Below are 18,753 nucleotides of genomic sequence, written 5' to 3' on the forward strand. Positions count from 1 at the left end.
AAATAAAAAATGAGATTTACCTGAACGCATCCGTTTCTGTCTAGCCGTTGTCCTTTAGGGCACACATAAGGCGTGATAAAGAGCGACTTTGTGATGATCCTTCTTGGCGGGGCGCTGGGGTTGCCGCTCTCAGGACTCTTGAGCCAGGAGCGCCACGCGAGCTCGGAGGCCTGCCGGTCCAGCGTGCGCGGCGCCTCCGACGTCGTCGCCACCGGCACGGCCTCCGTAGTGGCCTCAGGCTCCACTGCCGCCCCCAGCGCACAGGACGACAACAATAACGCGCACCACACGTACCACATCGCAGACACCTGCAAATTGAATGGAGACTTTTAATGTTTCTGTAACGACTGTTGATATAGGTGTAAGCTTAGGTAGGTACAATACGCGTCATCAACTACGTATTAAAAGGCATTTTTGTTATTCGGCAGCGAATGTTTTATGACAAGACTTGGCTGCCCATTACAAAATTTGTATTCATGATTTCAATTAGTATTGCCGTGTTACAGTTCGTTCTCTAACAAATTAGTAGACACGTGGTTTGAGGAACTCTATCAGTGGCTAAGTAATAACAACTTCAAAATGTCACGTTGCTATCGTAACCGGATTGCCTAGTGACTCCAGTGAGGAGCACTTGCCGACACAGAGTAGATCTTAAAATTACATAATAGACAGGGATCGTAGCGTCTTTTAGTTTAAGTATCTATTATTAACACATTAGGCTCCTACCGGTCGTTATCTTAATTATTATTGACGTTATATAAAACATGAACTTGTTATTCAACAAATCAGTATCGGGATTGCGATAAATAAACTTGCATTGTATTGTTCAAGGAGATGATCGATTGTGTCCAGGCGTGTGATGTCAACTGGACCAAGGCCCGGCCTCAGCCATTAGTTCAATAGCTCGAGCACGAGTGAATTGCGTATTCACTGGACCCACTTCCATTACCTACCGCCGATTTTGTCATTAACCCTTGGGACGCCTAGTGCCATATCCGTACCAGTCCTGTCAACTGCCGGAGGGTCTTCAATTTTTGTACCCGTCAACTGCCTAGTCCCAGATCTGTACAAAGTGTCTCAACTGCCTTGTGCCTTATCAGTCACCAAATTTATTGTATTATATTTTTACAATTTTGAGATCTAAACACTTACAAATAGAGTTTTATATCATTTGCACAATATCACTTTTTTTTGATCGCGGCAGTTGACGGGTACAAAAATTGAAGACCCTCCGGCAGTTGAGGGGGATGGGACGGATCCGGCACTAGGCATCTGACGGGTACAAGTACGTTTGTCGGTTCGGCGTTCCAGGGGTTAAGTCACTTTCGATTTCTGTGAGCTAGGTCCACGTTAGGTCTTTATGCGTAATTTAAAGCGTGTAAATATTATAGGAACGGCCCCGATGAGTTCATTCTTTTTATGCTTGGTGACTAAGATTAAAGTTGGAAAGGCGTCAATATCGTAATTGTGTTCATTATACAAGAGACATACTACCTATGTATTTTGGACACAAACAAAATAATCAAAGACTGAAGTGTCTGTTACGAAAGTGAAACGAAAACATCGACGCAAATTTGACTACCTTTTTTAGCGAAGGTGGAGCATTTTGCGCAAATGCACAATAAAAAAACAGTGAACGTGTTCCAGATACCACACATCATCGACCTTGGAGCCCTTTTGTCATTCAACCAAGTGAAAGTTAATACCCTAAGATTCGCCTTCACTTTTAAAGCACTGAATAATGCACTTATAGTTCGATCCCATTATTAAGATGTTAAATGGTAATGGAAGTCAAATTATGCCCGGTATTTCATCCATCATGGCCGATCGGATCACGACTGCAAGTACAACACCTGTCTCTGCGTTGTGAGTTATAAAAGGAAAACAAAACACTACAATTTCACATTATGGTGGAATGTTAATCCGGTTGCTCTTACAGGTGCTTGCTACCTTTAAATGAAATGTGACTTAAGTTGGTATGGATAATGAGCGAGAGAAAGTGAAATTACAAGTTACATTTGGAAGACCAACGTAATGACATCCTAGCCGGCACGGTTGACGGAGTTTGTTTCTATTTGCAAAAACTTTTACGATTCTACAGCGTCTAAGAAGCCAAACGTATAATTGGTAATAACTTTTTGATAGGTAATTGAGTACTTCATTAATTAGGAATTATTTGCACGCGATTTTAAATGCTAGTGACTAGCATAATAAATTCGTACATTCATCTATACATATAATAAAGCTGAAGACGGTCTAAAGTCTGTACATGGAAGATATTTGAAAAAAAGTTGGCTGGGGATACTTAGAATCGATAACAGAACACGTTCTAAAAGTTTTTAGAATTTTTGTCTGTTTGTCTGTTTATCTGTTTATCTGTTTGTCTGTTTATTTGAACGCGCATCACGTGAAAACGGCTGAACGGATTTTGATGAAAACTTTACTAATCTGTCGAGAAAATTCCCGGCCAGGTTATAGGCTATAAAAATTCAACCCCTAAAAGGGGGGGTAGCCACAACACTCGATTGACTTAAGTTTGCCCCTGAATCTTATAGCGCTACTTAGGAAGGAGGGGCAAACTTTTTGCAAATATGTGCTACCACTATTGAGTACCCTGGTAAACTAACAGATGATGGCGCTGAATTTAATACGTTGTGACATGAATAAGCCACCGAGGAAATATTTTGCCAAATTAACTCTAAATTTAGAAGAGGGGGTAAGGATATCAAAAAAAATAATTGAATAGTTGATTTAATAAATTAATAATACAACAAAATTAAACAACAGTAAATTAATTGCCCCTCATTGCACAGTGCCATCTTTTGGGGAACTGAGTAAACATTAAGTAATCAAGAAAACTAAAAATGAGTTTACATAGTTACGTAGTGGTAAAATAAACACACATATCAACACGCGTATAATTGCATAATTATTTAAAATTATAAATTTTCTCCATCATGAATTATACCTAATCGTAATTATATCGCACCCATATCAAATCCATATTCATACGTAGGTATCGCCTCCTTTATGTACTTAATAATGGCCACGAAGGTGGGTACTTTGAAAAAAAAACATTAACCTCTGTCATTTGCAGTGCCGGATTAACCCTTTTAGAGTTTTAATCAAAATAAGCACTTGCTTAGGGCACCACGTCTAGGGGGCACCAAAACCGTAGGCAAATAAACGCGCAGGCTGCATCAGCGTTGCAGTCGTCGTGGAGTAGGTACCTACATGAAACTTTTATACGTGTACAAGTACCCATATAATAACGAAGGGTCGTAGGGATCAAGTAAGAGAGTGAGGGTACGTAAGAACATCTCCAACGTAGGCTTTCGATTTGACCTTACGAGGAGGCCCTTAAAGTCATGGAAAAAAATCTTGCTTTCGGGCTTGCGGCCAGCCGATTTTTTCGACATAGGTTACCGATTTTATAGCTAATTTTGCTCTCTTGCACGCCAGATTTGTCGGCCAAGCCGAGTTGCTCCTTAGCCGCGATCCTGAGACCTAACTGTCAAAGTGTTATAAGGGGCCCCGTGAAAGCCGAAAACTAAAAGCATCCCATCAAGTAGCGCTTTCGAGTGAAGCCAAAGAGCGAGCAGTAGAAGAGTCGTGATTACATATGCATAGATTCGACTTCAAGCCACTCTTTTGCAGTTCGGCGTAAGGTCTTATGCGAGGTCTTCTGCCTTATGGCAAAGTTGATCTTCTGCCTTATTTACACTTGGGCGTGGATCCAAATCCAAGCTTTCCTCTTTCGCAGCTGGGCCTTCTGCCTTGCTCACACTTCACATTCACTTGGTCAGTTCCAAGCTCTGCTTTTTTGCATCTTTTCTGTATGAGAACAACCTCGCTGAGACCCTTAAACATTGAGCCCTATGCGAAGCTAGGCTGATAGAAAACTGTCCCATCCCTTCTCTGTATGAAATCCTGGACTCGCGCCTGGTTGGGACTAAAAGTAAAAATGTACAACTGTCTATCAAATTGCGTTTTTTATACCGAAAATTTTCGCGCTCGCTTCGCTCGCGTTTACAATCACGTTATAAGGTATGGTAAAGGTGACATTCGGTTGGCGACTGCAGCAGCTTTACTCTATTGTAACGTTACTGCTGCAGCACTGTCAATTTTCGTGATAAAATGATGTGACTGACTTCCATACTACAAGTAGAAATGTACAACTGTCTATCAAATTGCGTTTTTTATATCGAAAATTTTTGCGCTCGCTTCGCTCGCGTTTACAATCACGTTATGAGGCATGGTACAGGTGACATTCGGTTGGCGACTGCAGCAGCTTTACTCTGTTGTAACGTTACTGCTGCAGCACTGTCAATTTTCGTGATAAAATGATGTGACTGATTTCCATACTACAAGTAGAAATGTACAACTGTCTATCAAATTGCGTTTTTATATCGAAAAATTTTCGCGCTCGCTTCGCTCGCGTTTTCAATAACTTTCTAAAATATGGCTCCTGCAGCAGCATTACTCTGTTGCAACGTTACTGCTGCGGAACTGTCAATTTTCGTGATAAAATTATGTGACTGATTTCCATACTAAAAGAAAAAAATGTACAACTGTTTTTATATCGAACAATTTTTGCGCCCGCTTCGCTCGCGTTTTCAATAACTTTCTAAGTCAAATTGCGTTTTTTAATTCGAAAAATTTTCGCGCTCGCTTCGCTCGTTTTTTCAATAACGTTATAAGATATGATAAAGGTGACATTCGGGTGGCGACTGCAGTAGCATTACTCTGTTGCAACGTTACTGCTGCAGCACTGTCAATTTTCGTAATAAAATGATGTGTCTGATTTCCATACTAAAAGTAGAAATGTACAACTGTCTATCAAATTGCGTTTTTATATCGAAAAAATTTCGCGCTCGCTTCGCTCGCGTTTTCAATAACTTTATAAGATATGGCGACTGCAGCTGCATTACTCTGTTGCAACGTTACTGCTGCAGCACTGTCAATTTTCGTGATAAAATTATGTGACTGATTTCCATACTAAAAGAAAAAATTTACAACTGTCTATCAAATTGCGTTTTTATATCGAAAAATTTTCACGCTCGCTACGCTCGCGTTTTCTATATTTTTCTAATATATGGCGACTGCAGCTGCATTACTCTGTTGCAACGTTACCGATGCAGCACTGTGAATTTTCGTAATAAAATGATGTGACTGATTTCCATACTAAAAGTAGAAATGTACAACTGTCTTTCAAATTGCGTTTTTATATCGAAAATTTTTCGCGCTCGCTTCGCTCGCGTTTTCAGTAACTTTCTAAGATATGGCGACTGCAGCAGCAATACTCTGTTGCAACGTTACTGCTGCAGCACTGTCAATTTTCGTGATAAAATTATGTGACTGATTTCCATTCTCAGCTGTAATGCGGCAATGCTCACTCAACTTAGGTACCAAAAAAATCAATGTAATCTCGATGACCCTAGGGAGAGGGGGCACCATGGTCTAGAAATGCTTAGGGCATCAAAATATCTTAATCCGGCACTGGTCGTTTGCGGAGTCAAACGATTTGGGACTCGCATTTTATACGCATTACCATGCCTTCCCGAAAAAAATCGAATCATTCGCGAAAGTCTCGCAACGCATTGAGGTGACAAGGGGCACGTGATCTTCCTCAGGAGTCTGAAGAAGACCACGGTGAGTGGGCGTCACTCTTAGCCAGGTAGGCCGCTTCGCTTTCGCTCGCGCACGTATACCTTACTGTATCGTCTGATATACATCTACTACTCTGTCGTTTAAATCACGTGTAAAATTTGAATAAAGGCGAAAAAGACTATTGATTTTGGAGTGTAGTTTTATTTAGTGGTACCTAATTGTAAAATATTTTATCTGAACTACAGTCCTCCAGCATATCCATCTGTCAACTTTACTTCAAGTTCCGCCTCCAGGGGAGAGGGAGAGAAATTAGGATTAGAAATTAGCCGCTTACTGACACAGACCGAATTCCACGCGGGCGGAGCCGCGGGCACAGCTAGTACTTTATATAATCCCTGGCGATGGCGTGAAATAGTTAAATCAATTTCTTGGTTTTAGTCTTGAAAAGGCAACCTTACAAGGTTTAGCGGGTTGCAGTTAATTAGAAGTTGTTTCCGCTTTCCATTGTAATTGTAGAAAATGTATCAAAACAAGTATTTAAGAGCAGTTGTACTGTACCTAAGAAAAAATCCTAAAGAGGCCATCGTCGGAATAAGAACTGGGTTCAAAATAACAGCAATAAATAAATATCATCCAGATCAATGGAAGCGGGTTCCCTAACATAAGTACTTATCCACTTTTCTATACAATTAGTATGGCAGCTTGGGTACATAAGTTGGGGGCACCGACCGTACCCGATTTTGCTCGAATTAAATGATCTCGACTTCTCGAAGTCAGGTCAATATTTTGCCACGTTTACGTTGCAATGTGCTTCATCGTCTCTATGTCAACGATTATATATTTTGTCAGTTAGTAAACCATACTCGTACCTAAGTACCTATCATATTCTAGTTGATAATTTAAGAAATAACACAACACAACGACATTAATGCGAAATATCCAAAATAAAACTCTTTTAGGAATCTTAACTACTTTTAAAAATGATATCTTATAAAAACAATGAGTCATTTTTACTAACTAAACTCCTTCGCAAAACCGTAAACAAATAAACACATAAGTAGATAAAAATTACTGTTACCGTTACGTAACTATTGTGTAACTCATTACGAAGTGTAACATGCTAATGTGTACTACACGTGTCACTCGTCACTCTGATAATGGATTCATCGGGTCCCCTTGACCTCCGCTGTGAACATTGAACACCTTATGGCGTCCATACAATCGGCTAATGAATTTGGTGCGCAAAACAGGGGCAGTGGCTGTTGACCCCGTCTATGGGCATCTGGCAATGATCGTTCGTACAGACGTACGCGGAAGCGAGAGCTGACCGCGTTTCAAGGAGTCCTTGATCCAAGCTCGGTTCACGTTATAACACCCCGCCGTGAAATACGATGCCATAATCCCGCGTTTGTATCTTTGCGTATCTATGTTTTTAATGCGGTTACGCGTCGTGAATACAACGGTTTTTGCATTTAACGCTAGTTCTTGACCATTCGTAATTTATACGAATTGTACGATCCCATTGCCGTTATTAGCAACGAGAATGTATGATAAAAAATAATTACACAAATACTTCTCAGCTTTCTTTCGCATAGTCTGCGTCTGCGAGGTGTCAGAACTTGTCTCAATATGTGTGCGAATCGAGGCAGTGAGGGTTTAGTAGCCGAGTCTGGTCTGACCTAATACATTGTTTATTGTGTTTACGTTTACACCGAGCAGGCAGACGTCGGGTGTTCCACACGGATATTTGCCGCGCCGAATCCTCGAATGTTGAACCCTACCTTGACATGCATGCGAGCGCGGCGCCGCGCACAACCGAGGTGCGTCGGCACAGGGTTGCACACAAATAGCTTTCCAGTCACAAGAACTCGAGTCGAGTGCTTCTCAGAATACTTCGATGCCGGTATGAACTACTTTAGCTTTAAACCGCTGGAGATAAGGCCATCGTTAATAACACACGCCTGACTGACATCCCGCCGGTCATTAAGAAGTGTAGGCACTCGCGGGCAGCTATTGTTTGGACATGTTCGTTTAATTAATATGAATGCGTGAATCAACATCGTTTAAATGGGTCAGGAAGGGGATTGGACGTTCCTAACTTTCTACAGTCACGCTTGGACTACATCGCCACCCTCCGCCAAGGACTCGCAGGTGCACACGAAAATAACGACTATGTTAGGATATCCACGACGCGACGATTTATGACCGCGCACGAGACGGGACCCTTTTTAATTAGCGTTTCGGTCAGAATTAGGGATATCCTTGTTATGGTGCACCTGATAATAAATAACGGTGTAGGATATGTGTTACACTCGTATTCTATTCCGTTATTTTACAGTCATGGGTTCGCGACGTCAATTCGACTAAGTAATACTTAAGGTTAGTTTATTTCAAACAGTCCATAGGTACAGTATTGACATCAAAACTCAGATATTTTTACTTCGGCTGTATTATTTTACAATCTGACCACGATTGACCCTAGTTTCTGACCTGACAGGAAGTGACTTTTGGGTCAAAGATCAGCAATAGTAATATTTAATGTTGCCTTCAAGAGATCCAGATACAATTTTACAGAAAACAAACGACACGTTCGGTTTTCGGGGGCACAATCGGGCCTAATATTTTAATAAAGACAATAAGTGTGACATGGTCAGCATGATGTTTATAGGCATAGTTTCGCAATTTCGTTTTGATCATTTCTTTGACTGTGCCAATATGTTTGAACTTATTCCAGGCTAGGCCACATCGAACTCGGGTTGCCAACCACAAATGTCCATTGTATGGTAATGGTCAGCGTCGAGAAAGTGCCCACTAACTGGTTGGACACGATGTCGGCCAAATTTGCATATTAGGTAACTGACTTGTCACCTGCTCAGGATATCGATTGACAATATTGACACGTGGATCATATAGATTCCGGATTGTTCAGAAGTAGTGATTTTCCCAGAAACGGCTTAGTATTCACGCCACCACGCTTACTGTCACGGAGGTCAGCCTGATGAGATTTATTTCCGTTGTACCTATCACGACCTTAAGTTTTGTGTGTGATAATACTGATAATCTTAAAGAAGTCTAATCATGCTGTCAATTATTCGGCGCTGTGTATGAAATTACCACTAAATTTTCTGCACCTGAAGAAAAGACGGTAGTTGCAGCGTTGTCAATTTCATCTTTGTCTAAAAAATAGCAATGCTTTTGGTCTACGTATGTGGTACTTAACCCATTCATGGCCACGAACCACTGAGCGTACACAATACGCCGGGCCACCATACAAACCGTTTTTAGCTAAAACGTATGACTCAGCTTATGGGTCTCGAGCCTGGCGCGCACGGTAAATAAATCGCCGCTTATGAAGCCGGCCAGTTGAACAGCATTATGCAACATTTTTACTAACCACCGTTTTTCTGTGCCTATCAAAAAAAAACTAATTACTTATTGCAGTTTGGTTAGGCGGGTTCAAATTCCGGTAATCCATAGCCATGGTCACAAAACACGAAATCACTAAACAGCACAGTAGGAGTACAAAGTCGCCCACGAATAAATCGTGACTAAATAATATTTCCCATGTTACTCCAAAATACATCTCTAATAGGGGGAATCACTTCTTGAACTCTTGAGACAAATACCACATGAAAGATAATACCGCCGCCGCCGCTCGGATGCAGATGAGTTTATTGTCCAAGTGTGTCCGATAAGCTTACACCTGGTCGGTCATTTATCCTTGTTTTGGTAAACGCCATTATAGTAACAGTAGAGAACTTAAAATGTATTATAGTACCTACTTTCTAATCTGCCAAAGTACAGTGGGAGAAAATCCTAGTTGCCTTACCCCTCATACAAAACCAAATATTATTATACTACGGTTTGGTTCCTCCAAAATGTGGCTTACCATCATCCAAACAGTAATCGGTTGTAAAATGGTACAATATCAAACAGCTTCAACATGAAATAAGCTTTAAAACCAGCCAATAAAGTTTATTTTAGCCTGCTACGGAAACATTAGTAGTTTTTACAAGTAGCGCCAGGCCACGGTGACCCATACCTTGAGCCATGTAAATAACTCCTGAAATATATATATTTTTTGTATTTATTAAATATGGATTTTTCTGTTTGCTTGCATCGCATATGTATCTAGAATTTCAGTATATTTACTATATTGCACTGATAGTAAACCAAACTTGAATATTCTAGACCCTGTTTTCATTAAAAAATACGTGTTTATAATTTTTTAACCTAATATACCGTACAGAAATGGTTGTTAGCTTATATGATACTTACGTTATTACATCAAATTACGTTTCGTTTATGTTTAAATCAGAATTTATTCAAGACTCACATGTGAGTCACTGGCCCTGCGGAACTGTTTGAGCATGACCCATACGCTGAGTCGCTGGCCCTGAATGGGTTAAGCAGTAGGTATATATACCTAGAAACCTAGTTGATAAATATTTTTCAATTCAATTTTACCGAGTACCTAAACAATCGTGATTTTTGGAAATATAATTGATATAAAACTCCAAAAAAGTTGTCTTGACTTGACTGCCGGAGGTCGTTCAGCTTTTTTTGCTCGAGTAAACTTGAACTCGCAAAACCGGAATCTAGCGTAGTTCACCTTTTGTTTAAATCATCTTCCTTCATTGCAATTAGTTAGGAAGGAACATTTTGTGTTCTACCGTTAAACCGTGCAGTTACTGCAATTGCTTTACCGAGTACTCGCCGGAGGTAAAGAAATAGAAGTCTGGTCTTGAAACTTGTAATAACTATCCCACCAAAAACATTCTGTAAAAAACTAGCCAAGTCTCGATGGAGCTGCTTGTATATCTCTAAAAAGTAATGAAATCTAGACAAAGTCGTGCCAAGTCTAAGGTTCCTTACTGCGATTTCTTTATTATTATAGTTAATGTTGTGTGACTTGGCCGTTGAAGGGTACACAAGGGTACAAAACCAGGTGCTCCATGACACCATTGCACCAATCTGTCGCCAGAACCGCTACCCATTGACGATGGAAAATTGCCACTTGGAAAACGTTGATTCAATAACCAGTCAATTGTAGGCTTGATAAAGCTGCGTATTTCAATAATACTTATGTATAGGCGAGCCTGAAACAAACACTCCTTTTTGAAGCGTCAAATCGACCATCGATCTAACATAAAATAGACGTACAGAGGGACTTCTATCAATGATTAGAAGTCCGTCTGTACTGGAAATAATTTTTTATACTGTATGTTTGGTGTCATGGAGCACCTGGTTTTGTACCCTTGTGTACCCTTCAACGGCCAAGTCACACAACATTAACTATAATAATAAAGAAATCGCAGTAAGGAACCTTAGACTTGGCACGACTTTGTCTAGATTTCATTACTTTTTAGAGATATACAAGCAGCTCCATCGAGACTTGGCTAGTTTTTTACAGAATGTTTTTGGTGGGATTTCACTTCTTTTTGTAGAAACGTGGGCATATTTATTTATTTTATTACATTTTCTTATTTGACACATTTTTTTTCTTTTTAGGAGTATTTTGTTTATTACCATATCTCTAAAGGCTCCGTCACACATGAGCGTTTTCAAAGCGCGGCGTGAGCGGGGCACGATGCGAGCGTGACGCGAGCGCGTGGCGCTCGCGATCTGCGCTTGGACGCAGCGGCCCGCTGGCGCGCTGCGCGCGCGACCCGCTCTGATCACGCCCGCGCAGTCACACAGAACACAGCGCGTGTTGTGAGCGGTCACTCGATTACTGAACGTTGGACGTTGGAAAGCATGATCATGGACGTTGAATAGTTTCACGAGCGTTTTGTAGCCTGCAGCAGTATATTGCGACAATACTGCCGACTGCATTACTGCAGCAAATGTCAAATACGATGATGCTGACCGAATTTTTTATATTTACCTCAGTAATTCAGTCAGCAGTAGTGCATGCTGCAATCCTGCTGCAGTATAGCTGCCGACTGCATTACTGCCAAAAATGTCAAAGTTGATGTATTTTTAACCGCCTTAAAATAAAGGTTCTCAGTTTGACCCGTATGTATGTTTGTTCGCGATTATCTCGCGTTTGGCTGAACCGATTTTGATGCGGTTTTCAGAAAAGTGTTTGTTACATTCTGGTAAAGGTTTTAGTATACATAGATCTGAGCTGATGCTGAACCCTGGTTGTACCTAGTGGAACTCAGGTTTGGTGCAACATAAGCCCACGCTATTTTGGTCATCCGTCACATCTTGATGAGCACTTGGGAGAGCAGTACCTTAGACAGAGCTGATGCTGAACCCTGGCAGTACCTAGTGGAACTCAGGTTTGGTACAACATAAGCCCACGCTATTTTGGTCATCCGTCACATCTTGATGAGCACTTGGGAGAGCAGTACCCAAGATAGAGCTGATGCTGAACCCTGGCTGTACCTAGTGGAACTCAGGTTTGATGCAACATAGGCACACTTTGTTTTGGTTAACCGACTTGTCGTCGTGTGCCTGTTGCAGAGTTCCACTAGGCGGTCATCAAGATGTAACGGATGACCAAAATAGCGTGGGGCTATGTTGCACCAAACCTAAGTTCCACTAGGTACAGCCAGGGTTCAGCATCAGCTCTATTTCAGGTACTGCTCTCCCAAGTGTTCATCAAGATGTGACGGATGACCAAAATAGCGTGGGCCTATGTTGCACCAAACCTGAGTTCCACTAGGTACAGCCAGGGTTCAGCATCAGCTCTATCTTGGGTACTGCTCTCCCAAGTGCTCATCAAGATGTGACGGATGACCAAAATAGCGTGGGCGTATGTTGCACCAAACCTGAGTTCCACTAGGTACAGCCAGGGTTCAGCATCAGCTCCATCTTGGGTACTACTCTCCCAAAGGCTCATCAAGGCGTGTCGGATGACCAAAACAGTGTGTGCATATGTTGCACCAAGCCTGAGTTCCACTAGGTACAGCCAGGGTTCAGCATCAGCTCCATCTTGGGTACTACTTTCCCAAAGGCTCATCAAGGCGTGTCGGATGACCAAAACAGTGTGTACATATGTTGCACCAAGCAAAACGCCTATGTCTGACGGAGCCTTAATACAGCTGAGACCAGCTGAGGGTTCTTCATCAGATACTTCAGACCTTCGATTTTTGACATCAAATGAAGCGGCCCACCAATTTGAATATTTTTTGTAAAGGCGGTATGTCGATCTCCAATAGTTTGGTTGGGCTCTTGTGTTTTCTAATCAGGGTCACCAGGTACTCCAGATCTTCGATTATCCTAGTTTTTATAGTTTTCCCTTTATGTGGCCATTAAACCCTAACTCTGTACCAAATTTCAGCTCTCTGAGTTTATGGAAAGTACTAGTTCTATTCTGATGATCATAAGTGAGTGAGTGTGTGTCATAAATGCGAAACTTTGCTTTCGCTTAACTTCGGAACTAAATGACCTACAGACTTGAAATTTTGGATTTTAAGTATGTGATTATAGCTTACTGGATGACGAAAATTTCTGCGTTCTGGTCTTATCCAGAGGTTCTCAAATAGGGACCTGAAAATGCGGCGAAATGGTTCCAGTAAAGGATGGTACGGCAGTGTTTGCTTCGCGCTCGACTTGGCGGGGGCACTGCCGTGCCCCCCGATGCGTGATCGGAGACCACACTGTTTATGGTGTAGTATGAGGCGAGTGTTTGTTAAAGCTGCGGGACTAGCAGCGCAGTGCCGTCCGCGATAATTTGCTAGCTGCTCATTGTCACGGCCCCTCGCGCAGCAGTAGGTACTAATGAGAATACTGCCTCCATTTCCACTAGCTGTATATAACTCGTATAATATACCTCAGTATATAACTCATGAGCTTAAGTATCAACTTTTGGCATTTTATGTAAGGTGGTGCTCGACGCGGTCCCAGTACATGTCATCTTGAAACTTAAGTCATTGTCAAAAGAGGTGACAGCAAGGTGTCATCTATTGGGCATTAGCATGTCGAGCACTAGTTTAAGTACCTTATTAAAATTCAGTCCAAAACTACAAACTACAGGAGTACGTACGTATCTGTGTATTATGATTAGGTGGGTAGCCGGTACCTAATTTGTATACGTAAATGTACCTACTTATACGCTGTTATGCAAAAGCTAACTTATTGTCAATTGTTGTCATTAAGAGCCAACGGGAGTGGTCATTTCTCCATACAAACGTACTCCTCGTTTTCCTCCGTGGTTTTTGAAGCTAGAGCAATGATTGTTGTCAACACAGATTAATATCTGTGTCGGACCGTTTTGCTTTATTTGATATTTTTGTTTTTTAAGGCGCTAGAGCCCTTCAAAAATGGCCAAAATGGCCTAATTGACTATGCCGCAATGAGAGGCGTGGCATTCAAAACTGATATCAATTAGCCAAAAAAGCAAAACGGTCCGACACAGATAATTTCATAATCATTTAGATTTCCAAATTTGGTTACGATTGGTTAAGTTTTGGAGGAGGAAACAGAGGAGTACGAAACCTCGATTTTTGAGATTTTTACGCAGGATTTTTCGCCTTGTCCTTATCGCACTACTTTTAGGTGCCGCTTCCGTTAGCGAGACGGGTATATTTACCTAAAATATTTAAAACTCAGCTCCTGTTTCGTCTTAAGTCGCTACTGCTGTACCGTGGCTATACCTATGCTACTCACCTCTCCGTTTGAGCAAGTGGTTAAGGGTCTGGATTGTCATCACCTTATGCTCCTGGCACACAATAATTAAAAAATAAATTAACACAATGAAACATAAAAGTCTTGGTTTTTTCTTAGGAACTCATGCAATTCTTACTTACAACTTAGTAGGTAGGTACTTATTTAGGTCTTTGATTCGACATTTAGGTACGCAGATGGTACGTTTGCGTTTTGAAATGGAATTTGTGTCGCATAAGGAATTGTAAAACCTAGTGAAGTCGAAGGAAATCGTAAATATTCTATATGCCGGTCTAGTGAAAAGCCGGTCTTAGTGAAAAGGACGAATCAGTCCATACAATATTGACGATAAATCCCTGGTGTATTCGTATCTTGAAAGCATCACGTGATTTTAGTGTATGCTATCTATTTGGGCTCTGTAGAATTGTAGATAAAATGGAATTTATAGTTATTTTGTTTAAAGCCTGAAGAAATAGTTTGCTTCTAAACTTCTTCACTAGGTTAGCGCGTTACTTACGTACATAATACATTACGTACATGTATGTTTTATTGTGTTTTTTTATGTAACTAACCTAGTGAAGAAGTTTAGAAGCAAACTATTTCTTAAGGCTTTATTTGTAGAAAAAAACAAGTATATTTTGACCATGATACCATGTAAACTGAAAAGTTAGAGTAGGTACCTACTGTGATTCATTTTATTTTCATGAAGCCCTCAAAGGACAGGTTTTTGTGTCGTAGACCAATTTTATTAGCGAGAGCTCGACTCGCGCAGCTCGCGCTTGACCATATTTTTGATATTTTAACTAAAATTCTTATTAAAACCGTTCCGACTCTCAGAGTGTAATTAAATTGAATGCTTTGCTAAACTACATCGCAGGCAGGTTACAATACGTTCTCACGGCAGAATAAAGAACGCGGGCGTGCTTGAAAGTTACGCTTCGGCCTCTTAATCATTAATAGTGATTGCAATTCGGTTTTTGCAGGTGTACGACGAGAGTACGAGACGTTTTGTCACTCTCGTAGGCAAGTGTGTCGACTGACGGCTACTATACCGACGGAGAGCGACGACCTACTGACTGACTCGACACATGTGTCGTGACATTTTACATCTTCATTTTCGGCACTTTAGATCGGTTGATAATCGCATGGACTTGTAAGGTGCATAAATTATTCCGTTCCGAACACAATCTCGATCTTTGTAGAGTTGAAGGTGTCTATCATAATATGCAGTCTCATGGTTATAAATTTCAACTGTCCGTTCAGAGATAGCAATCGACGTGATGCATACGCCGTAGTAAGTCAGAGTGCGGCGTAATACGCAGTAATGAGTCTCGTTTGTGTTAGAGCAGATGCTCGTCAATGTCCAAAAACAATTTAAGCAAATGGAGCTAATCGAAGCGAGTGTGAGTGTGCCCGACCTCCGACACGCGCGGAGTGGAGACGACTCGTTTATTTATAAAATATCCCATTCCACTCCCTTTTATAATTTTAAAGCCATCGTTCATCATAGCGTAACATTCCTGCACAGAATATATACCATTTTATTGACAAAACAAATAAAGCCAGCTAAGCTAATAACGCATAAACATTTTAAATTAGTAAATTAATATTTATATTATTACATTACAAAGAATCGTGCAGGAAATTGTCAAAAGACCATCACTCATAAGGGTTCATTTTACGGTCTAAATATTTAAAAGCGTCTCTATTAAACGGAAGGATGGTCGTTGTTAATGAGTGTGCGAATACGAAGTCGCACGCATCGCACCGCGACGGATGCGTTCAGAATATCGTCTTCGTATTTTTGGAAGGGAAGTCTGCTTTGACGGAAGCGCGGCGGCTGCTTTCCTCGGTGAATAACAAATAACTTGTATCAAGATTTACGCAGAGTCTCACGGCCACGGATGCACTCACCTGTTAAGTATACCTACAGTGCGTACCCACGCATCGCGAGACCTTTAAAGGTTACCTGAATGCGTTACCATAGAACTCGTTTATGTCCTCTTCGGCATTTAAGTACCTACTGAGATTTGTTGAAGTTGCCATCTGATCAAAAGTTTTGCAGTAGATACTAGGTATGAAATTGTCCGATATAGTAATAACAATCTATTGGGCACTAAATGGTAATAGTGCTGCAATCCGACTGCCTATTACCTAGGACCTAATAGGTACCTCGAGTTAACTACCGTCTAGGCGTTTCGTTACTTCATATTTATCAGTTACACGAATGCAATTAACCACTTCGCCTATTGCCACAGCATATGCAAAGGCCCTAAAAAGAACCGGCGAGGAAAACGGGTGAGTGAAGGAGGCTTACCTTGGGAGACGCGCGGTGCTGTGCGCCGCTCACATCATAACTGGCGTCCGTAGTGTGGCGCCGGCGCAGCCCTGCGACAAATAAATCTTCATTAAAATGATATATCACACGTCCGCAACACGTTTCGGGAACTTTTTAAGTTTCAGACTCAATGTGAGCCAACTGGCGCAATTAGCCGACTACCTGTAATCCAAGTGTATCGGTGTTAATTAAGTCGCAAGTTTACTTCGAAAAGATATAAACATTTTAAATGTTTGAGTAACTTTCTCCCGTCAAAAGATAACGATTGAAACCCTGGCGCACCACTTTCGGTACTCCACAGTCCATACATCATGGTAACGTGACCCATTTAGCGCAGCACATTTGTATCCTACAAGCTAATCAAATCAATTTATATTTCATCAATCACCGTCTAAGCGTTCTTTGAACTCGTGCGCTTTGTTGATTCCGGCGACTGCTGTTCCCTTTGAACATCCTAGAGACATGATTTGTCTGGGACGCTTTCTAGCGTGCATGATGTGATGTAACGAGTCTCGGCCGGCCGGCCGGTGCAGTGGACGCGCTGGCACACAAACTGGACGAAAGTGGACCGGCCGAGCCCAGCTCCGCACCAGCGAGCCCTTTACGAGCTTTTACTTTATTGAGATTTGTTTATGATGCATATTCTATTAACGAATTGATATATTATCGGCGTTGTGGGTTTGAAGTCAAAATTATGTCGTAGAAAGGGTGTTAATACTTAAAATTATGGGCGATATTAGACCAGGTAAGTCACCTATAAATATTTCGCTACTACTAAAATATCTCTACGTTAAGCTTTTAGTGATCACTCCAGTCGATTTAACCGAAGACAGCGTTTACAGCATACATTTCAAACAAACGCGTCAATGATAAAAGGCACAAAGAATATCCCGTACAAAGAGATTAACTGTCATTTAGTAGACAAAGCCAATGTCAATATTGGTTTGTATGGGCGGTAAACACGCCGCGTCTCGGGCGACCGACTCCCGAGAATCCGACTATATCCATTTGATACTCAAGCTCCTATAGACTTGATTGTTACAGGAACAAAGCCTATGCGGTTAGGGATCCCTAGCACTCTTAATTCAAATTATATTGAAGATTATGTGCCGGGGTGTTTCGGATCTTCCTACTCTTCCTAGCTAAGTTCCTACTTTCCTAGTAGGTAGCAATACCTATGCAATACCCATATTGCTTTAATTAAACAAACTTTTAAGTACCTATCTCTTTTGCCAGTAGTCGTATGGTCATCGTTGTTGTTTTGTCGTTGTATTTTTCTGCTGCTGCCGTGCTCCTTGATACGAATGGTTGTGATTAAAATATATAGGTACCTACATACTTTTTCTCCACTATGTACCTAATAGTATGTACAGTGAGCTGCAAAATTGCATGGAGAAATTATGAATGAATAAATGCACACTTATAGCTGATGGTACATTAATTGGCCAAAGCCATTTTAGACTTCGGTCGGAAATTAAATCGATGGTTTCGGTTTAAATTGCTACGCATGCATGACACATGGACGGAGGAAATGAACACAGTAAGTGTCTATTGTTTAACAACATCCTTGGCAATCAATCAACATTTACTTTATGACAAAAAATTGAGTGACACTGACTAGCTAAAAGAGTACCTCTATGAAGCAATGCTCAGAATAATGTGATCAGGTCTTATGCTCGGTCTTTTAATTAGCGTTTGCTGGACATTTTCATTAAACCTGGCTGGAACCGGATAGGATCGGGCTCATATTGTGCAGAGTCAAAGGGAGTACACAATAGGGAAGAGTATCTACTATATACGTATTTAGATGAAATCTCTTGTGAACTGTAACTATTTTTGGTACTTATATGACATCGAGTACAATAGTAGCCGTGTCCATATGTTCCTTTATTCGGTTTAGGTCGGAACGGTCGGATTCAATTATAGATTATAAATTTGGGCATAAAAAAATTACCTACGCTCAGACTTTTTGAACACGTATAAAATAATTAAGTAAAATATTATTCCATACTTTTTTAAAGTCTGAGCGGGTGCCAAGTAGGCGCACATTATACAATAGTTTAAAATTTGGAACTTTTCTTATTACCTTTCAGTCCCACAAGGCAAGTAGCGGTAGTTGTCATAATATAAATAAAAACGCAAATTGTTCGCGTTTGCAATAACAGTACAATGATTCCCAGCTAGCTATG

At 41.0% G+C, this 18,753-nt stretch overlaps 1 protein-coding gene across 1 annotated transcript in view; it reads right to left on the minus strand.

Annotated features, from left to right (window-relative positions):
* Positions 1–18,753, minus strand: part of LOC134791680 (uncharacterized) — a 61,852-nt gene that overhangs the window by 4,530 nt on the left and 38,569 nt on the right. The window contains exons 2-3 of the mRNA XM_063762773.1: positions 16,544–16,614; positions 21–308 (exon numbers count right to left, since the gene is read on the minus strand). Coding sequence (XP_063618843.1) covers positions 21–299 — 279 coding nt within the window. The 5' untranslated portion in view covers positions 300–308; positions 16,544–16,614. The remainder of the gene's footprint in view (positions 1–20; positions 309–16,543; positions 16,615–18,753) is intronic.

This window comes from Cydia splendana, chromosome 6 (genome assembly GCF_910591565.1).
Source record: "Cydia splendana chromosome 6, ilCydSple1.2, whole genome shotgun sequence".
NCBI classification, from domain to species: Eukaryota; Metazoa; Arthropoda; class Insecta; order Lepidoptera; family Tortricidae; genus Cydia; species Cydia splendana.